We start from the raw sequence: 22,200 nt of genomic DNA, 5'->3' as shown, positions 1-22,200 counted from the left end.
TTCACTGTACAAAATCTTCATTTTTTGTTTTTTTTCTTCCTTAATGACATACAACAGGGGACCCGTAAACAAAAAGAGAAAGTCATCTGATACAAGCTAGAATGCAGTTCAAAAATATATAATAAAACAAAATTAATAAAAAGCAGGTCTCTTATCCCTTGTAGTTAGAGGAAATAGTTTGAATACAGCTTAATATGATGTACAAAATATCACACAGTGATAAATTGCTAATAAAAAAATAAAAACACAAAGAAATGAGTCCTTTACCTTGGCCTCTGACTGGTAACTGATTTTTTTCCTTTTTTTTTTAACTTATTTTCGTCATTTTTCATGTTTTTTAATCGTTTTGCTTTTTTACAAGCTATACATCGCCATTATCAATCACAAGCAAGTTCTATGCCTAGCAAGGAAGAATGATTCACTTATGATACTACAGTATTCTTACATCTTAATAATCATATTCATAATCAAAAGAAAAAAAATGCAAGAAAGAAAACAAGGAAATGATGGACATTTACAGCACGTAATGGCATCTCAAGTCATCATTTACAACCTCTGTTTCGATTTCTTTTTTCTTTTTCTGATGTGTCATACTGATTTGTCTTTATATACTCGGTGATGGGGGCGTACTGCGGTTGCTCAGAGTGAAATAACTGAGCCACGGCAGGGTTGTAGTATTTACTCCAGATTGTATAACAAAATATCTGCAAAAGCATTATTTCTGCACCCTGTCTGCTACCACTCCTCGCCACAAGCATCCACTATTAGATGTAGTGCAAAGTGAAGCCAAATAGTAGTTATATAACAGGATGCTGTGCCCAGCAGCAGTGCAATAATGCAGTTGCACCCTCTTGTTCTCTTTGTCTAAATTCAGACAACAGTCCACCACCCTGTTTCAGGAGGGAAAACCCCTCAAACTATGACTACTAGTGTCCCTAGTGATTATGCAAGGAGTGTTTACCTCTAGGCTACTTTGACCTCTGACCCCTAGTGTGACCCTGTAATCTTGAAGAGGATGGAGAGTGGTGCTCCTTAACTGGCTGGTTTAACACCACATTTTCATCAGACTTTTCTCAAGGTAATTAACAGTCAAGTAATTTGGAAGTCATGTTGGCTATTAAGGGGCAACTTTGAATGAAATGTGCGTCCTGCAGTTACGTGTACAAATGCAGAACCCAGACATATGCGAGGTCTTCTTAAAGGAATGACTTAAGCCTGTTAGAAATAGCCAAATAGGATCAGATAAGGTGGTGAGTAATATCAACTGACACCCACACATCTTTAAATCAGTACTTCCTCTTCTTGAAAATGACAAAAAAAAAAAAAAAAAAGGCAGATTTTTAAATTGACTTCCATGTCTTTTCTTTTTTCCCATCCTAGAGCTTTTCCTCCCAGACATCAGCTCTCTGGGGGTAATGTGCTACTGTGCAACTGATGCACGTCAAACAAGAAAAAGGAACCTTAATTGTCAAGCTCTTTTTTTGGAAAGCCTGAATAAATAATGAGCCAGAAACAGAGTGCCATCCACTGACTTCAAGATTAAAATGAAAAATCCAAGCAGCTCTCGTCTGAGGAAACTTTTTTTTCAGTCCAGGTGGTCCTCACCTCGAGCCAGTTTCAGAGAACAGCGTTCGTTAACTTTCTGAAATGTGACCACGGTTAATGAAATGATTTCGACGAAGAAATGTCATTTAAAAAGTCGACTGACTCGACGTAGATCTGTAGCCCGATGAGTGAGAAACACAGTCTCTCATCCTCAAACGCACACAAACACACACACACACACACAAAACAGGTCCCTGATTCTGACTCAAGACTGACAAGGTCTTTCATAGCACCGTGATTTAACTAGTGCGCACACAAACACACATATGCACACACTCGTCCGTACAGTAAAAAGCACCAGATGACACGATCGGCCATTTGTCGAGACCCGCCTCACACTCCTGTCGTCTACAGCCTTTGATTGATCTCTTGTCCTCTAGCGTCAGTCTGTGGAGCCGAGTTCAATCTGTACATCTGAAGAAATGCATCGTGATTGTGGAAACGTGTTCGTTTATCTTGTACAGCAGAGTGACAGTTAATCTCACACACACACACACACACACAGAGGCAGAATCATGGGGACGCTTTAATACTCAGACAAACGATGAGACTTGGCCGTAAAATTAAAGCTATTTGTTCCAACACTGGTTAGTGACTGTCTAGTGCCTCCTCATGCCACACACACACACACGTCTACATTTGACATTCTCCAACTCCGCAACACACACACACGCGCGTGCGTGCACGCGCACACGCACACACACACACACACACACACACACACACACACACACTCTACTGGAGTCTTTGGAATGTAATACATTGATTCCCAACGAAGAGGTTTCTGGGAAAGGTTTACCGTCCTCTTTCTTGTTTTTTTGTCATGCCTACATTATGTATGTTAGCCACAAACAATCTGTCAACTACTTAAAAAAAAAAAAATCTGTAGGATGAAACGTGGTGCATTTGTGGGCGCTGTGCCGTGCGAGTGTTTCCTTGGTGAAATGTGAGTTAGTGTGTCAGCAAAAAATCAAGCACACAAACACACACACACACACACACACACACACACACACACAGTGCTTTGTAATAGGCTGGGGGAAAAAAGGAAAGCTGAACAGAATATTGTAGTGTAAAAAAGTGTTACTCCAAACATGATTATTTGAAACGGAGCAGCCGGGAGTTTAAAGATATAAAAAAGCGGAGTGATTAGTATTACAAGAAGTCACTGAGGCATCAGAGAACAGTGAGGGGGAGGTGATGTCCTGTGGCAATGACCCAGCCAGTGGGGTGCAGGACAGTTGTGTGTGTCTGTGTGTGTCTGTGTGTGTCTGTGTAACTGTGTGTAAGCAGGTGAAATTTGTCCACTGTTGTCTTCAGTCACTTTTGTCCCAGTTGTTTTTTAGGACTCTGAAAGCAGAAAAAAAGTAAACAAAAAGTTAAGACCAAAATATGTCCAGACAGCTCATGACATTATGTCAATATAGAACATCTGTATATTTTGGAGAAGATTAACTTCAAAATGTATTGAAAGTGAAAAGTGATGGGAAAAATGCTTATTTAACCAGATAAATCCCTCATGGACGTTGTAACATGTGCAACTTTTTATTAAAATATGTAAATTTGCTTTTTGTCCACAGTTCTTATAGTGTGGATGTGAAATATGTTCATAAATAAAGAGTTAGAACAGATCACTGACAACTGTCATTAACATTTTTAAAATAAAACAGGGAGGCCACATTGTATCAAGTGTGATATAATCATCATGTCTTTTCTGTGTAATGAACCGCACTATGACCACATGGTCAAATTAAAATAATTAATACAAAACTGTAAAAACTGTATTTCACCAGTCAACTGGGAACAAATTGTTTTATACAAAAACAGAAATAAGAGTCAGTAGATAGCAGACGGGTGCTTCACAACAACAGCTTGAGTTTCCTCAACTCCAAACACCCCACGCTTTTTGCAGTATGTGTAGCAGCCCACACACAGAAAAGAAGAACACTTTTCCTGCTTTCTATGATTGAAAGTGAAAACTCATTTTAAAAGTTTTCTACAACACTTCATCATACCCCCTGATGATGACACATTTTAGTTGTTATTTTCTCTGGAAAGCTCCTCCTGAGCCACAGCTCTCTTTTGAGAGGTGCTAACCATAACAAATAAACTGTTCCTCCTCAAAACTGAATTGAACAGTTCCTAATCTTGATGGACTTGTGTCAGAGCAGCTCACTGTGTGTGCACTCTCATGGCAAGTTCACTCCGTCTCACCAGAACGACGACAGCGATGTCAGACAAAGATCTTGGCAAGTGCATCTGCGCCGGCGCTGGCAATGAAGGGCTGTGAGGGGTGGAAGGCCACGTCATGAATGGCCTCGTCGTGCTTCTTCCTGTGAGCCGTGATCTCCTGCACGCACGTCCTGTTGTCCAGCATCCACAGGCGCACCGAGCAGTCGTGGCCTGCAGGGGGCAGAGAGTGGGCGCAAGCAAAGGGAACAAAGTCATGAGGGACAATGTGGAGTACAATGCAAAGAAATCCAATTCGCCCTTAGATTTTCAGCTACATCACGACGCAGTACAGCCGAGTGGTACTCACTGCCAGAGATGAGGTAAGTGCCTTTAGGGTCTGTGGTGAGACAGGTGACCGCATCCAGGTGAGCCACCATGGAGTGGACAACTTTACCTGAAAACACGCACAAAGGAACCAGACTTAGATGTATTGACATTCTATAAAAAGTCTGCAGAGGAAGTGAAAAGATGACAAATAACAGATACCTGTCTTGTTGTCTAGGAAGCGGATAGTGCGGTTCTCGTGTGCAGTGATGGAGACAGGCTCAGATGGGTGACTGACCACACGGTTGATCAGCTCACTGCCTGCAAAGGACACAAAAACAACAACATTTTAAAACAGTCTATTTTATCTTCATTTAGTTTCTTTACTTTATAACTTGTGAGGAAATGTTAGAAACTGGATGTTGGCCACATACCATCCTTGGTCTGCGTCTCTAGCGCAGTGGTGCTCTGCTCTGTGTTCAGGTCGTAGAGCAGCGTCTCACCACCATCAAATGACACCACCACCTGGTTGGGGTCAGTGGCCACAAAAGCCACCGAGGTGGGCGTGCCGTGCTCTGGGAGAACACGGGAGATGGTTTAGTTGTGGGGCGTTGACACAACGTAAAGCTGAAAAACAAATCCCAAAAGTGATGTTCTACCTCTCTCCTTGTTGAAAACAGACAGGCACGGAGCGGAGTTCTGCGGGTCCCAGATGCGAATGGTGCCGTCGGCCGAGCAGGAGGCGAGACGATGGTGGACTGCCGAGTAAGTCAAACCCCACACGCTGTCCTCGTGGCCTGCGAGCACGCTGCTCTCAATGCCAGGATCTGTGCAGACAATCACACATGTTATTAAAAAAACTTCAACTGGTGACTGATAATATTGTGACAGTGGAGGACTGGCTGACCGTAGTTATCATAAGGATCCACGTTGAGGTCGAGCATCTTCCAACACCTCACAGTTCCGTCTAGACCTCCGCTGTAGCAGGAGTCTCCATCCTCGCCCATGGTCAGAGACAGAACAGCTCCGCTGGTGAATCAAAGGGAGAAGGAGGTCAGAGCTTGAACTGCACCCATTTCGGTTGGCGATGTGAGTTAGTATTCGTACACATCTCAGACTCACCTGTGTGCTCTAAATGTGTAGATGGGCTCGACGTCCAACGCTGCGTTCCTGTGGAGGAACACAGTCTTTTAAATGCGCTGCCTAGTTTTCAGCTAACGATTAGTTTCATTATCAATTATTTTCTTGATTAATCGATACGCTCTTTGGTCTATCAAATGTCAAAATGGTGAAAATGTCGATCAGTGTTTCCTAAACTGTAAGACGACGTCCTCAAATGTCTTGTTTTGTCTACAACCCAAAGATATTCAGCTTACTGTCACAGTGGAGCAAAGAAACCAACAAATATTCACATTTAAAAAACTGGAACCAGGGAATTTTGACTTAGGCAGAAGATAAAGAAAAGTACTAAATAAATCAGCCCTCCATTTTCTTCTCCCTGGTGGTTCTTACTTTTTAGAGTGCATGGCCTTGTTGAGGTTCCACAGCTTTAGTGTTCCATCCTCAGAGGCTGTGAGCAGCACGGCTTGGCTGGGGTGAAAGGTCAGAGCGCGGATGGCATCAAAGTGGCTGCGTAGTGTGAAGCGAGGGTTCCATGTCTTCTTGAATTCCTCTCTGTTGTCCTGCATCTGACGGGACACACATTTTTTTTTTAAAAAATGGAACATTCCCATATTTTGAGCATGCATATTTAGGTTGGATTACGAATCTGTAATTACATCCATAGAGAGATCGTTGTCATTGGCGACAGTGAGATCGGCCAGTTCGCCAAGGTTTATGTCCCCTCCCCCGACGGCGTCCATGATGAAGACATCAGAGGAAAAACCCAGGGCGCCGCCTGCATTTTGGAGGTGGAAAAGCACTAGAGTTACTATAATACATCATAAAAAGGGTAAAATACAGCAATGATTCTTTATTCTGCCTGGCAAGAATCTATTTATCCTGTTTCCTGACTCCCACACTGTGTACTAGAGGAAATATTTTTAAGTGTGGGAGCAACTTTGTACATTTACCCCTACGCAGATATGACAGTATCTAAATTTGAGATTTAATGTCTCAGCCACAAGAATCTGTGTAGGAGACCGAGGATGACTATTTGGAGGAGGATAGTCTGTGGTTTTGTACAGGGCGTATTTGATGAGGGATGTCTTACCTTCCCCGGAGCGAGCCTGTCCCGATACAGAGGGGGGTGGGGTGGGTTTAGGGGGGAAGTCCGACATCATGCCTTGTAACTTGTTCCTGCGGTTCTCTGAACCCCGGCAAGAGGAGAGAGACACAAAACATCCAGTCATGCAGAGAGGCGCAGGAAGGACGGAGAGGCCGACAGACGGACAGATGAGGCAAAAAGACTTCAATCTTTGGAGACACAACAAACGCTCGCACAGTTTTTAAAGACTCTGTTTGTGAGAGGATGAAATCAATAAAAAAGCACAGGCACACAGAGTAGAAATGACTCAAAGAATGAAATGTGGACATACTAAAAAAAAAAAAAAAGAAAGAGAGAAGGCAGCATGCGTGATAACCTTTCAAATGACCCCTGACCACAGAGAGCGTATATCTACAGACGGAGATGACAGCTACACAACTGTAAAGAATCACAGACTGACAGCTCGTGAAACAGGACAGAGAGACAGGTGGTTGGGAAAAGAGGTTGGTTTTATTGACAAGAAGAGATGCCAAGACACAATGAAGAGTAAAAGATAAAAAGGTGAGCAAGGCTAGAGGGGAGGGGAGGGCAGAGGCAAAAAAGACAGATACACTGGTGGCAGTGATTCTGGTAGTGCTGGTGCTGATGGTGTTTCTATGGCAACAGCGTACCTAACTCCCGTCCGTCCCCCGAGATCCGGGCCTCTCCCGCCCCCTCCCCATCCTCCCCCGAGCCCAGGAAGTCAAATTCACTGAGGGCGTCTTCCGAGTCATCTTCGTCCTCCTCGTCCTCCGGATCGAGGTCTGTGGTCATGGGCTCCGAACCCATCTGGACACAAGAACAGAGAAACTGATGTTAGTCACGTGATCAGTAATTAATTCAGTTTACCCAATTTCATTTTTTGAATCGTCGCTCTTACCTTTACACGAGACTTCTTGTTCTTGCGCGGTCCATCGATGCAGTCGGTGGCCATGCCCTGGAAGTCGTCTTCCTCGTCGCTGTCGTCTTCATCGTCGTCCTCACAGCCGTGCAGGAAAGGGATTTTATCGAGCACTGAGCCTCCCAGACGTTCCTTAGAGCTTTCCTTCCCCGCGTTCCTGCAAATACACACAGAATTATTCTCTTAGGTTAAAAGGAATAAAGCAATTATTGAGGACAACACCATGTACAATTACCTCAATTATACCGTATTATACCATATTATTAAACTTTTCTTATTACCTTCCTGCTCAGGGAGGCACACTCAAAACATGTCTGAGTAGTACATGCTGTATATTCAAATGTAAGCAAGATGGAGGATGCCCTCTGTTTAAGAAATCTTTCGTGCATCTTCTTCTGTTGTCTTTTGAGATAAGGGTGTACTATTGCTTCACTGTCTTCACATTTGTGCTTGCACAGACAAAAGGAATGTGGGTGCTCCTCACAAAGCTGCCTCATGATAGAGCCATGAATTGTCTCATGTTATCACTGCGGTAATAACTAAGAAATAAGCAAATGCTTTTGAAAGTCGGAGCTACATGAAGAGAAGAAAAAGAAGAAGAAAAATGGCTGAGGTAAAATGGTAAATGGACCTGCACTTCTATAGCACTTTTCCAATCTACTGACCGCTCAAAGTGCTTCACAACACTTGTCAGATACACCCATTCACACACACATTCATACACTGATGGTGGAGGCTGCCATGCAAGATGCCAAGTGCTCATCAGGGACAATTTGGGGTTCGGTATCTTGCTCAAGGATACTTTGACATGCAGCAAAGGGGATTTGAACCAGCGACCTTTCGCAACCGAACCAATAAACACTCTGATGGGTGATGAATACAATTAGGATCCCCTCCCTAATATCACTAACAGCATCAGCCCAAGGAACTCAGGTTTGGTCAGCCTGTAATATAAATTAAGCCACATGATAAAAAAGTGGAATGACATAGATGTGAACTGTGGCCATCACTATTCTTCTGCATCTGCTTCCACAGTCTCACCTCTTGATTTGTTCCTCGATCTGTCTGACCAACAACGACTCTCCACCTGCCCGCGGCTCTGGCTCAGCACAGGTTTCACTGGGCGGAGGCCCGTTAGCTTCGGGGCTGCTCCGCCCCAGCAGGGAGCGCACGCGCTTAGACCGCATGTCCAGGATGGTGTCTGAATAACCCACTTCCTCCAGATATCTACATTCACAGGGGAAAAAGGCACAGGTGAATATACACCGTGACTGTACTGATGAAACACATTAGTATGGTGGGCAGATAAAGAAGGAGCTGATGACGGAGAGGCCTTACTTGCGTAGTAGCTGACGTCCCTCCTTCCAGGACATCTGATTGGCTGGCTCAGAGTCTGACTCAGCCGGCCCATTGGGAACTACAGAAAATAGATTGGTCAATAATGATGCAACAGCGAGGCATGAGCAGAGAAAGGAGAAACTTTGCTCTGAAAGTACAGCAGCAGTGAAAGAAGCAACAGCAGTGGATTATATAACAGTTCCAAATAACAGAATCTATAGGGGCCTCTGTTAAACATACGTTGGTCTGCCTCTGTCTCTGGTTTCTTGTCTCCTGGACTCTGGTCATTTCCTGTCTTCAGCTTCTGGTGCTTTGCCCTGCAACCCCAGGAAACACCACATGAGGGCAGCGTTAAGGGCAAATACATGGAGACCTTTTACTATCAAACCACCACAGCCGACAGCATGCAAAACATCAGGACAGCTGGCTGAGTGGATGATGGACACGATGACACAGGGACGTGTCTTACCTCTCTTGTTTGAGGGCGTACTCGAGCATTTTGATCCGCCTCACCAGGTCCTGTTTCATATTCTCCTGCCCTTTCCTCTCGCCCTGGAGGAACGCCACCTGTGCCTGAGAACACACACATACAGACGATGCTTTAAAACGCACACACTTAAAGCAGTTCAGAATCATACATGATCAGAAAATCAGTTCATATAGACAGTGCGACTGCTAACTGCAGTAAATTAGATAAAAATGCATGCACTCCCTCTATTAAGGCCGTAGAGTGAAGCATCTGATATCAACAGAGACCGTGAATGTGAAGGGAGGGGGGGGAGTTTGATGTGACGAGCATAGCAAACATGACTTCTGAGAAGCCAGAATAAGTAGAGGGTTGTGGAACAGGGCTCTTATTTTTAAACTTCTCCTGACCGAGGCCTCAGTGCGCATCTGCGGCAGAGGGAAAACAAGACACGGACTGGCCAGATTCAAATACCCTCTTTTAAAGACACATCCTTCCTTTGTGCGCTTCCTCTCTCTCATTTTCCGTCCGTTTCCCTCCTCAACCAAGATAAAGCTCTTACCTTGAGGAAAGAGACGTTCTGCCCTCTCTCACTGTTTTTCAAACAATTAAAAAAGGTTACATGGGAAGAGGAAGAAAAAGCGATAATGAGAGCTGTAATGACGAGACTGTCGAGATTCTGATGAGGACTATCTTTAGACGGGGTCTTCCCTTGAGTAAGCAGGGCTTTGATGAAATGTGAAAAGGCTGCCAGAGTGGATGAGCAAGATTTCTGACATTGGTTTTCTGTGTATGCGCCGGGTGATGCTTCAGAGTTTTTGAGCAAAAACTGTGGGCTGAAGTAGAAAAATGCCTCAGTTAGAGGGAGGTTAAACTGTCGACTGCTCTCAGGGTGTTTGCGCGCAGGTGATTGTGGGCACTGCAGTTTAGCATTTTCACCCTCTCCTCCCTCTCGTTCTACCTCTTTCTGAGCCAAGCGGTACTGGAGCATTAATGCCGATTGTTTTACAGTCCATTTCTCCTCTGCACGTCCCCGTCTGCGTCCGCGAGTCTGCTCCCACGCGCAGACGCAGTTCTGTAAAACTAGAACAGTCTAAAAACACTATCTCATGGGGCAGGCACTCGGTCTACTTGAGAGGGTAGTCAATCACCCAGGAAAAGTGCGCACACACTCCGCACACACACGCATAAATACACACAGTCATGTAACAAGCAAGGAGGGCGAGTGGAACACCGGATAATCTGCCAAGCAAACCTTACTGCTGCTGCTGCTGAGTAATCCTGATTAATGCAACGTGATTTTATATGCTTATCTGAGAATTTTGGAGATAATTGTCAGCGCGAGCAAGTCAACACTGCAGGCATGAGCTAAGAGGTTGTGAAACACAGATAACTGTACGCGGTGTATGCTTGCCCTGACACAGAAGAGCAGTTCAGCTCATGCCAGACATGCAAATAACTAATGCATTAACTGTGTGTGTGTGTGTGTGTGTCCAGGGAGCTGAAAGGATGGGTTTGTATGGCTCTGCATTCATGTAAAAGAAATGAGTGAAACACACACACAAAAAAACTAACTGCTCAGCCTTGTATAAACAGCCATGTAATAATGTATAATTTGCCGTGGTTATGTGGTTTGATTAAAGAAGCTAATGTGGGGTTAGCTTGCAACAGCAGATATGTTAGCTGTGCACTTCCAGGCTGCACACAAGCAGCGATTGTGTGGCCGCCGTGTTTCGTAATCGTAGATGCAATACTGTATTTGTACATTTCACACAAGCAGAGACAGTCGCTCCCATGTGACATAACCAGACGTGAATATTAATGTGCTAAAAGAAAGCCAAACCGAGCTCGGCTGTTTCGCTAACTTGTCATAGTGTGGGAGGTGCAGATAAGAAAAAAGCATGTAGATTATATATTAGGGGCTATAAATGGTTGGAAAGACCTTTAAAGTTAAATGGCTTAATATTTACTTTGATAAATACATGTTACATCCAAGCTAGCATTCACAATAATGACAATAAAACGACCCTTTAAACATCTGGACTGCTCAGATCCTGAGGACAGATGTACTGTACAATTTGAGGGGGGAAGACATCCCTCTTGTTAGCAATAGGCATGGGACGATATTAAAAGTTCATATCATGGTTACTCTGTGCAAAATAATTGCGATTAAAGTATTATCCCAATAATCATTAAAATATGTACATGTGTAAGATAAAAACTAAAATTGGAATTCATATTGTCGTCCTGCACAAATAAAGGTAACCTCGTCTCCCTGCCTTTTTTTATTTAGTTTGGAATCCTGTTTTTGTGGGGGATGTAATGTGCAAGCTGAGTCTTCAGCCAAGCTGACAGGCTTAGGCAATATAAACTAAATAAGGAAACCAATATAGGACTGTACGTCAGCGAGCTAGAGAGCCTTATCGAGTCATTCATACGAGGACATGAGTCATGAGTATCGATCAACTTACTGTGAGGGTTTTTCACAATTAAATCTTTTATTGTCCTACCCATAGTAAAGTGACCAAAATGCATCCCCACCCTCCTTTTTTAACCATTGCAGAGCAGAGAATGCAGGGACAGATGTTTCATTCAATATGTCAGTCTGGTCTGCCTGAATCATTGATCCGTCATCTAACTGGAGTTTGTTTACAGTAGAATCTATAGCCCCAACCATGGCTCTGGAACCAAAAGAAGCAGTTCGCTAGGCGCACAGACATGAAATAAACTGGGTCCTTATGAAAATCAACACACTGTCTACTGGGGTCAAGTGGAGGCCATCTTGGGCAAAGTCAGTCAAATACAAGCAGTAAGGAAGAGTTGAATATGAGGTCATCTGTACACAAATAAACAAATCTTTGACAAAGACTCTGTCACTAAACGTCAGCTCAGCCATGATACAGAATCCTGCTTAAAAACCTACCAAAAGACCATGATGGGGTAAACTAGCTGAGCTTTTCACTGTAGATGGTTCTTGTGTTTGAATGCAGCGGCAGCAAACTTACAGCCAGTCAGAAGCAGCCACGGTAATACCGGCCCAGTATGAACAGACATTTGATCATTTACTGATGCACAATTGAGTCAGTGTCTTTTTTTTTCCACCTCTAAAAGGAATGTGTCTCCTTCATCCTTCAGGGGCAGGGCACGCGTTTTCTACTCCTACTCACATACGGACGAGCTACGACCTGCTCACACACACTGATAACCATCACATCCGGGTGCGCTGGTGTCACGCCGAGTTCCTAGACTGACAGGTTCCCACTGCTGCCCAAAACATCAAATCCCTGACATGTCCTTTGTCAGCCTGGATGGAGACAAGGCTCGCATACGGACACATACACACACCCAAACGCACTGTAGGACCTGCCTTTTCATGACATAAAGGCAGTCAGAAACAGGGGGATTAGTGTGTCAAAGGGTTTATGCCATTCTTTATCTATTACTTAACTTCTCATTCTTAGGCTGTGACCTGGTTTTGCTCGCTCTTCCTTTGTACACCATTTCCTCTTCCCCTCTCAGAAAACTAAAAACGATCCCATGAAGGTGTGCGAGTTAAATTACCAAATAACATACTTAGCATGCCTCTCTCCCAAGGCAGTAGGATTTGCATTGTTTTTAGCCTCCACTGGTCTTTGTTACGCTGCAGTTTGTCTAGTTCAGACTGGGACATGCTCGTGTTTATCCGAGTGTGGGACCCCGGCCAGCAGAAGCGAGACAAGGCGGTCTATTCATCAGCTATTAAAACGTGTTCTTACCGAGAGACTGACCCGTAACATAAGAGCCGAATCGGACGAGACGTTTGGAACAGTGGAGGAGCAGCAGGTCAAAAGACGTCATAATGTTTTGAAAGGAAGCGATGCTCAAGTTAAATCATTCCATGTCGATGAGTAACCAAAAAACAATCCCCTTTGTGTTGACCCTGCGATTATTTTCTTTGTACCGTGTTGGTAAACCAACAAAGCCTGAAAAAGGTACACAGGAACCTTGTTTGCAAGCGAACCTGTCCTCCATCCGATCGCTCTTTCCTGTGGGTGGGTTTTCCTCCGTGTGGTCTACCGCTGCTGACCTTTCCACAGTTTGTTGTAGCATGGAGAGCTGACACACATTTAGCCTGTTCTGTCAGTCCCTCTGAGCTAGCTGCAGAACAGGGTCAAGGGCAGCTTTCCTCCTCCACTCCACTGGCCACCCTCCATCTTCTCATCCCTCCATCCCCATGAGAGAAACCCATGAGCCAACAAGTAGAGCAATGAACTTTTCTGGGACAGTGTGTGTGTGCGTGCAAAGTATTTAGCTCAAGAGTGACATCCTAAAAAGTTGGCTCTGCCTGATAAGTTTGATGTGGAGATGCTCTCTAAAAAAAAAAAATCTGCATGTCATGAATGTGTTTAAATAAAAGAGGGTGACAGACGCACGTGTAACAGGAGCGCCGCGAGTCTGCGTGGGTGGGAGGCACACACTGTAATAAAGCTGTACATATGGATGTCATATGTGTGTCATGGCTGAGAGCGCAGAGCTATTAATTAGAGATGTGTACCCAGGGCCCCCGGGGCCACACTCAACAGGAAGTGATGTCATCTGGGTCACCAGTAATCTATTCTACACAACTACTGACACGGCTAATAAAATTAAACTGCCGACACTGAGAATAAAGCAAAGGAAAACAGGTAGAGTCTACCCTTTTCCCTGTACAGTAAGTGTAGCGAATTTGTTCCACGTCTCCTGCACAATCTGTTTGTCTATTAAATGTTAATGAGGTTCAGGCAAATAACAAGCCTATTACTTCGGGCTTGTTCAGACACAATACACTGGAAAAAGTGTGTCTGAAGGCCGGAGGGACAAGGCAACTGCCACCTGTCCCTTGTGCTGGGACGTCCCACCTGGCCCCAAACAGCAAAGGGCCCCCATTCCTGGCCTGTCACTGGAGACATGATGCCACAGGTGGCCTTTCACACCAAAAAACACTCTCACACAGACGGTACATGTGTTACAGTCTCACAGAGACTGCTATGCTACGAACACGGACGTCCATGTTGTCCCACACAGAGTCGTAAGATGATAGTGTTCATCTCTGTAAAATGTTGGTTATGGTTCTTGTACAGCTTCCTTTCCAGCTGTATAAGTGCCATAGAGGCCCAAAATGTCATGTGTAGATGACATACGAGCAAACACATATACAGAATGCTGCTAACTGTGCAGGACATGACCGGGGGGGGGGCATGTTAACTGGCATGTTGAGAGCCCTGCGAGCAAGCTGGCAACAAAAGCCAGAGGCCTGTGGCCTGTGGGTGTTAAAATGTAAGCTAGGTCAATTTTTCAGCGTGGCACTCCTGCGATCCTGGCTTTCGCTCTCAGCACGGGACGTGGTGCTAATTGTACCCGTGAAACCAGACCATGTGCAGCAAATACGCACACGCAAACAAAGTTCCATAACAAGCACTAATGGCATGTTGGACATAGCGATGCCCTGGTTCTGACTCCCATTCCCGCTCTTCCCCACACACGACTATAAAAGCAGCGAGCGCAGCCCGTTTGTTATTGTTCATCCATTTTTTATCATGCGCCTATTTATAACTACATAGGTTTGAGTTGGGGGCAACGGGAGAAGCGGAGTGACACAAGAGATGCAAAGATCTATGACTGGAGGTTTTTTTTTTCCCTGTGGTTTTGTCAAGCTGGTGAGCTGCGGAAGATAGTTAATCCTAACTAGAAGCAAAGCATGGTCACAGGAGGAAGACCACATTTGGGTTTAGGAATGAAAAGATGAACTGTTCATCCTCTCAACCCAAACACACAGTGAAAAAAACATCTTTAAATGCGTATGTTTCTCTAACCTGCCTTAATCCTGGAACAATTCGATGAGTAAGCGCAACCTTGCTCAGCAATGCTCTGCCTCAGACACACACATGCATGCAGGAGAGCTGCATAGTACAACCTCTGTCTACTGCTACTGGTCTCTGAATAACTGCAGCCATTAGGCGAATCATGCCTGGCTCAGGGGCATTTCTATGGCACTGACTCACACATTCACATGGATTTTTCTAGACGTTTCACAGATTCACATTAATGACCTTTAGGCACCCAAGCTGTAAACCTAAAGGCAGAGGACCTGCACCTGGATGTAACTGGCAGGTCATTTGGTACTATCTGTTTTTAGATTAAGGATGGTTATAAACAAATTCAAGACAGTCAAAAAAAGAACTGATGATGCTGACAGATACAACTGGACTACGCAAACATATCAGCCATGTTCACCAACCACAACACTGACTCATCCGTGTGAGTGTGTGTGACAGGCCCCAATTCAAAATGTTGATCTCCTTTCAATGCCACCAAATTACAAAAGATATGCACGTGACTGCAGACCACCGTTGGTTGAGATCCACCTGAAAGAACTTCATCAAGTACAAAAACAAGGGCATCCAAAAAAGGTCACCCTGATCACTGTCCTCCACTGTGGCAATCGTTTTACGAACAAAGTAACGTAAACGCCAAACTACGCTTAATTTTACAGTGGAATCTATTAAGCAAGAGTGCCGCTTTGACAGCAAAACCCTCAAAGAATCCATCCCTCTCATTGTGCAGTGATTTCAGGCCAACTCACAGCTGTGCGATCCTCATCTTCTAACCACAACACCACAGCCGCCGATCACTTGGCTTTGTTGCTCTATTGACAAACTGTCATACCACATGAAAACAGCCATCTGTAAAGGGAGTCTGGTACAGGGATGTCACTGATGTTTACCTGCATGAATAGAAAAAAGGTAGCCACACCTAAAACTATGCTCACCTATCTGTCAGTTTGAGGGAAAATCTTGCTTTGTTTTCATAATAAAAGCTGTATCGTCTAACATATGTTCCTCTGTGTGTCTTTGTGAGCAGAGCTTATTATAAGAGCATCTGAACGCCAAAAGCTTTAATTAATGCTTTCCTAAAATGAAGTCTGTCCTTTATTTAGTGGCTGTCTGGTGACCATCAGCTGGGTGGGTGGGCATACAGTCTCTTTAATTTTCCTTTGCTGTGAGTCAATAACACATCCTGGTCAATACAATATGACAGGGTGTAATGTTAGCCCCGTTAGCATTTTGTCATCCAGAGACTGACTGACTGATTGTGTGGGGCATGTGTACTGTCACAAAGCGACACCACGGGAGCTTCTGCATTATCCTCCCTGGCCTTTATTCGGCGGTGAGGCTTGCAAACGGGGGCTAAACGATAAACACAGATTTTACCCTGAGTTCGTCTCTCTCAGCCTCCCAGCGGTATTTCTCGGCCTGGAAGCGTCCCCACTCGTACTGGATGAAGTGCAGGATCCCAGGAAGCGTCATACCCGCGTCCCCGTCCTGCAGCTCCCGAGCCTGCGACGATCCGGGCATGGCCCCGGCCGCCGCCGCCGCCGCCGCTGCTGCTGCCATCGCCCCGGTCGCCGCAGCTGATGTCGCCTGGCCCGGTGCTGCTTTGGGCCCGTTTGGGTTGCGCCCCGCTCCGCTGCCGCCGCTGCTGCTGCCGCCGCCTCCGGAGTTCGGGTTTGGTCCTCCGCCGGATCTGTCCGCCTCCATTTTAACCGTTCAACCTTTCGCCAGGATAAGGAGTCGGAAACGGGCAGAGTGTACGAACAAGTATATTAAAAAAAAAAAGTGGCTCGTACCCTTCTTCCAACCCAGCTGCACTTCGCTATAAGCGACCCTCTTTTCTTCCTTTTCTCACACGCACAGAGCAAAATTACTATTCAGGTGGTAAAATACTACACTTCCGCTTTCGAACCTTCAACATAAATCACTACCAACCGACATGTTTGTAAAACCACGGCCCCTTTAGTCACCAACGAGTCATGTTTAATATCGATTCTTACCTCGAGACGTTTGCTAAGGTAGCATTGAAATATTGCCATAAAATGTCTATCAATCAAAACAAGCGTTCAGATTTCGTTTGCGACTCTTATTTTGGTAAATCCCGGAGCTGTTTCCTGCTCCTTGTGTTTGCTGTTGGAAATGCCCACAGTGGGTGACAAATAAAGGGCCGTGTTTGCTGTAATACACAATGAACATGTCGCTAGGGGAGCTCATTTCCTGCCATTTTGTGAGCATGACTGTTAGAGGACCGTGAAGTGAACCAACGTTATCAACAATTTCGTTTCCTGTTTGGACAGTGCGGAAATACAATCTCCACAAAGCTGGTCGACTGTGATTTTGTGACGTAGGCCTGACACAAATGTAAGGAAGTGTAATGTTTATATCACATTTTTATAGACAGTGTATTTTAACTGTTCAACTCCTCACTGGGGGGAGGAGGGTGAACTGATGAACACAGAGGGATTTGTATATTTATATATATTTTGTGTGTGTATATTTGTTGTATATGTATATTTAGATGTATGTTTTGTGTGTGTGTGTGTATTTATTTCATATTTGCATATGTCAGTGCTGCTGTGTGAGACATGGAGTTTCAATTAGCCTGAGGGAACCTCCCAAAACGATCAATAAAGTCGTCTAAATCTAAGTTTTTGTTGCAAGACAACAGTGCAGTGTTAAACTGGACTTGTCAAGCACAAGATGAGAGAAAGCTATCCATTTTCTTACAACACTGTCATCAATAGTTATAATAAAAGTTTATAGTAAAAGCTATAATTATTAGCAATGAAAAGGGGAGGGGCTTCAAAGTAATGAACATGCATCTAAAAACAAGAAGTAGTCATTCATCCACATCGTTGTCAACATCATATTGCAAAACCGGGAAATTGATTCTGGAAAGCAAACATTTGCAAACAAAACTGATTTTGCTTGTGGACACATTATAAACACATGTAATAAACATAATATAAATTCAGTTGACCTTACATTTCTTAACAATTGCACTTTTATTCTGAAGGATATAAACCGGAAGCTTTCCCGTTGTTGCTGCGGGCAACACAGACTGCTAGGGGTGATAGCTTAATGGTAAATTCGTGCACTTTGTTTTTAATGGTTGAGTTTGGTTTAAGCTACATACTAATGTAACATACTGATGCGATTTGTGTGAACTTAGTTATGGGTTTCTTCTCAAAATGTCGGAGACTCGATCTCATTCAAAACCGGGCAAACCTTAGCTAACAGTGCAGATCCATGTGTGTGTTTGCCGCTACCAATCCAGCCAGGTCTGCCCCTGTGCCACCACAGCTGGCTGACATGGACCACCATGAAAACCAGATATAGTACAACAAGGCTAATGGGTTTAAAGCTGCTGATAACGTGGCTAATGCACGATGTTATGGTCTGGGAATTATCCAATAATGAATAAAATTAGATTCATCGAAATTAAGGTAAGTTGTGGTCATTAATTTCACACCTGTTGTATTGATTGGCATTGTAGCCATAATTAATTCTTTTTATTTAAGAGAAGATGGTATGAAGCTACAGTCCTCTTAGTTTTTCAGTTAAAGTATCCATGTGAGTATGATACTGTAAAGGTGTCTATATCCAGTTGTAATGTGTGTAAAAGCCTAAAGAGCAACAACACAATCACTGCATCAGTCTTTTTTTTCTGTGTTTTTCAGGTTGTCTCCAACTCCCATTCTTCTGCTATCACTCCAACGGGGACCTAAGATCCATCAGTCTTAACTGAACCTTGAATTCTTCTGCGAGAAACTGGAAAGTAAATATCCCTTGCCATGCGGATCAGTCTCTGCCAGGGCCTGTTAACTGGCGCCATCATCCTCAACCTCCTCATCCTCTACTATGTGTCCCGAGCCCAGCAGCAAATGATGGAGAAGAGGAAGGAACTGGGCAGGGGCACAAGGAGGTCTGCCCTGCCGGCTTCTGGTCTAGGGGGAGGCCTGGGGGCTCTTGTAGGAGCTGGGGGTGAGCCTGGAGTAGTTGGAGGGGAGGGACACGGCCGTGGCCCACGTGTGACTGTTCTCCTTCGTGAGTTTGAGAACTTTGAGAACTATGTTGGAGATGTTGCTACTTCTTTTCTCCACCAGAGACCTGAACTTCCCTTCCTGGCCGTGGCTGACACCTCTCCGTACCCTCCCTTGGTGCTTCCAGAAGGGGCTCGGCTTTTGGTGCTCTCCCCTTCCCCGGACCAGCCCCCGCAAGCCCACAGGCCAGAATTCCACGTTCAGACAGAGTTTGTGCTGCTGGTCCCTGATGGGGTGGAGTTGGAGCAACCTCGGGCTATTGAGAGGCTGATCAGGGAGTTAGAAGGTGAGGGTGGAGGGCCCGTGAGGCTGGTAGCTGCACCCGTGCTGGCTCGAACTGCTGTGCAGTGCCTCCACCTGCGTGTAAACCTCAGAGAGTGGACGGCCACCTACTCGCCAGCTGCATCTGGGAGCAGCGGGAGCGTGTGCACGGCTTTACAAGGAGATGCAGTTGTCCTCATTCGAACTGAGGATCTTTTTAACCTCTCTGTCCCTCTTGGACGGCCTCTCTTCTCCTCGCTGTTCGTCCAGACCGCCTTGAGAGGCTGGAAGGTCAAGCTGCTGGAGAGTCCCTGTTTCTCCGCAACCCACCGCCCCCTCTTTAGCTCCGCTCACAACCAGTGGAAGGCCGATACTCGTCTGAAGGAGGCCACTGGGAAGCTCATGAGGAGCTTTGGTCTTAAGCGCCTCCTGCAGCCTGATGGGAGGGAGCAGTGGTTTGGCTGCAGTAAAGAGACACCTCGCTGCTTCGGCACTGTGCAGGACGACACTCCGGACTACCTCTATCTGGATCGCTGGACGCCTCCCTGCTGTTTGCGAGCTCTCAGGGAAACCACCAAGTATGTTATCAACATCCTTGAGACCTCAGGTGTGCGCTACTGGCTAGAGGGGGGGACTCTGCTGGGCGCCGTCCGCCACCAGGACATCATCCCATGGGATTACGATGTGGACCTGGGCATCTACCTGGAGGACATACCCAACTGCGATCACCTGAAGAACCTGGACTCAGGCTCTCTCGTGGATGCTAACGGCTACGTCTGGGAGCGCGCGGTGGAGGGCGACTTCTACAGAGTCCAGTACAGCGAAGCCAACCACCTGCATGTCGACCTGTGGCCATTCTATCCACGCAACGGCGTCATGACTAAAGACACATGGACGGAGCACAAGCAAGATGTGGAGTTCCCAGAGCACTTCCTGCAGCCACTGGTGCCCATGTCCTTTGCCGGCATCTCTGCCTACGGCCCCAACAACCACCGAGCCTTCTTGGAGCTCAAGTTTGGAGAGGGGGTTGTTGAGAACCCCCAGTATCCCAACCCTGCAAAAAAGAGGCTAGACAGAAGCAAGTTATGAGAGATGATAAAGACTCTCCTATGATTAACTGTACAGCACAGAATATCTTGCCTGATTTAAAAAAAAAAAAAAAAAAAGCCTAGTCGATGATGCCTGGAAACTAAAAGGTGCCAAAAGGACTGCATTTTACCAAAGTCCATACACTAGTGTGTTTATATCAGGCATACCATAAAGAGTCAAAGACTGGTTTTATGAAATGGTGTACCAATCTATATGTGTATTGTAAAGTCTGAATATGACTGATGTAAAGATGATGAATACTTCTAAGTAATGATGCTTTCTTGTTAAAAGAGACATTCTGCTCATTTATAGGTTCTTAATTTTATTTTGGATTACTACTAGAAAAAGAATACAGGCTTTAAGGCACCAGTTTCCTTTATACTGTCCAGTACTACAGCACTGTGTTCCCCCTTTGTCTGAACACACACTTTTAGCTCCTGTCTATTTAAGGCCTCCCCTCCCAGATAACCAGTCTTCTCTGATTAGTCTGCTCACACACGCCTGAGCCAGCATCAATAACAGCAACAGAGCAGTTTTGCTAAATTAATGTGTACATGCCAAAGTTGATGCTTCAACATAATTTAAGCAAATGCATGACACGGTGACAAAGCGTGATGTCACAAAGTAACGGAAATAGAGGCGGCACTATACTGACGAGGCATTGCAGGAGCAGCGCTTTCTGTGTGGTAGAAAGGAGCTTCTTAGTGTGGCCTTTGGGCTTTTTTAACTTTCAAGATGTTTAACACGCACAAGAACCTATACAAAATGCTGATGGAAAGCTAAAAACTAAAAAGCATATTATGTCTACTTTAAAAGCCACAATGTACAATATCTCAAGTGGGATTTAAGGTTTTGTACAGAACTATTTAAAAAGCGGTTTTGCCCTAACAGGTGTTTTATGAATTTCTTGTCTCAACTGTGTTGCATTGATTTGCACTAATACTTTAGGTATTGCACATTTTGTGAATGAATGTTTCTGTTTATTGACGCCAGCTGTAGTATGAGGAGTTACTTTCCATTTGGTGACATGAGAAACACACAGTCATCCCATCCCATTGTTTTTGGCATATGAGGATGATGAAAATGTTGCTCTATCAGGGCATGCTAATTACTTAAAAACATCCAATGTTAACAGAATCTGTAAGTCAGTATTAACTGGTAGCTCAATTATGTATTGACTGAAACTGAATTTCAATTCGGTAGATTTACAGAAAATATTTAAAAAGAGAAGTTGCACACAGCCTCTCTGGGTTGTATCCTCTCGTGTTGTTACGTGTGTGTGATGTATGAAGGTCACTCCAATTCATGACCTGTTAAAATAAAGGAGTTGTAATATGTGAATGTGTTTATTTTATGCATTTGCTATGTAGGACTTGTGGCCAAAGCATTGCTCAGTGGAGTGAATGTACAAATATTGTGGCAATTCTATTTGAACACTAGGTGGCACAACTTGACAAGCCTCCGCACTAACTTGTGTTCTCAGCACTGTCAACAGCATTATGGGAGTTCTTCAGCCATATGGCGGGAGCCCAGGGGGTTGAGGATTTTATGACAGGGCTGACAGGAATGCAACATCACAGGAATGCAGCTCGCTTGTTTGTACGACCAGTCCAGCAATGTATTTTTTTTTTTAATCCTACTCAGTCAGAAGTTATTCTGTAAATAACAATAACTGACCTTCACCTGTTGGTGCTGCGCATACAGTATTCCCTTATGATTTACTAATGAATTTCCAGCATTTCTCATACAAGGCCTGGTAATTAGCCACTGAGAGGTCACGTATGGAGGGATCCTAACCCTAAATATGTCTCCCCTCATGGCATATGGAGATGTCGAACCGTGACATATGTATCTGGTGTTCTCAAACATGTTTTTCTTAACCTCCTGACTGCATCAAGGGTTTAAAA

At 44.8% G+C, this 22,200-nt stretch overlaps 2 protein-coding genes across 3 annotated transcripts; one reads left to right on the top strand and one right to left on the bottom strand.

Moving 5' to 3' along the window:
- strn4 (striatin, calmodulin binding protein 4) lies at nt 1-17,041 on the bottom strand. 2 transcript variants are annotated; one of them, XM_037088484.1, is made up of 18 exons: nt 16,281-16,607; nt 9,055-9,158; nt 8,826-8,902; nt 8,586-8,664; nt 8,289-8,474; nt 7,227-7,404; nt 6,979-7,135; nt 6,314-6,409; nt 5,880-5,998; nt 5,614-5,789; nt 5,224-5,271; nt 5,009-5,130; nt 4,761-4,928; nt 4,536-4,676; nt 4,324-4,422; nt 4,145-4,231; nt 3,820-4,008; nt 1-2,955 (listed from the first exon to the last, which is right to left on the bottom strand). In XM_037088484.1, exons 1-17 carry the CDS (start codon nt 16,605-16,607, stop codon nt 3,839-3,841), a joined length of 2,334 nt encoding a protein of 777 aa, XP_036944379.1. In that variant the 3' UTR covers nt 1-2,955; nt 3,820-3,838. The 2 variants fall into 2 exon arrangements, with proteins under 2 accessions (XP_036944379.1, XP_036944385.1); XM_037088490.1 differs by lacking the exon at nt 1-2,955 and adding an exon at nt 16,901-17,041 and having other exon boundaries at nt 3,839-4,008; nt 16,281-16,621.
- An 886-nt stretch (nt 17,042-17,927) lies between these two features.
- Nucleotides 17,928-21,763, top strand: LOC119013711 (fukutin related protein). Its single transcript, XM_037088503.1, has 2 exons — nt 17,928-18,346; nt 18,581-21,763. The coding sequence occupies exon 2, from the start codon at nt 18,695-18,697 to the stop codon at nt 20,291-20,293; it is 1,599 nt and encodes a 532-aa protein (XP_036944398.1). The 5' UTR covers nt 17,928-18,346; nt 18,581-18,694; the 3' UTR covers nt 20,294-21,763.
- The last annotated feature ends 437 nt before the right edge of the window (nt 21,764-22,200 follow it).

Source organism: Acanthopagrus latus, chromosome 2, assembly GCF_904848185.1.
Source record: "Acanthopagrus latus isolate v.2019 chromosome 2, fAcaLat1.1, whole genome shotgun sequence".
NCBI lineage: Eukaryota > Metazoa > Chordata > Actinopteri > Spariformes > Sparidae > Acanthopagrus > Acanthopagrus latus.
The sequence above is the reverse complement of the archived record's forward strand: the minus strand, read 5'-3'. Positions and strand labels throughout refer to the sequence as shown.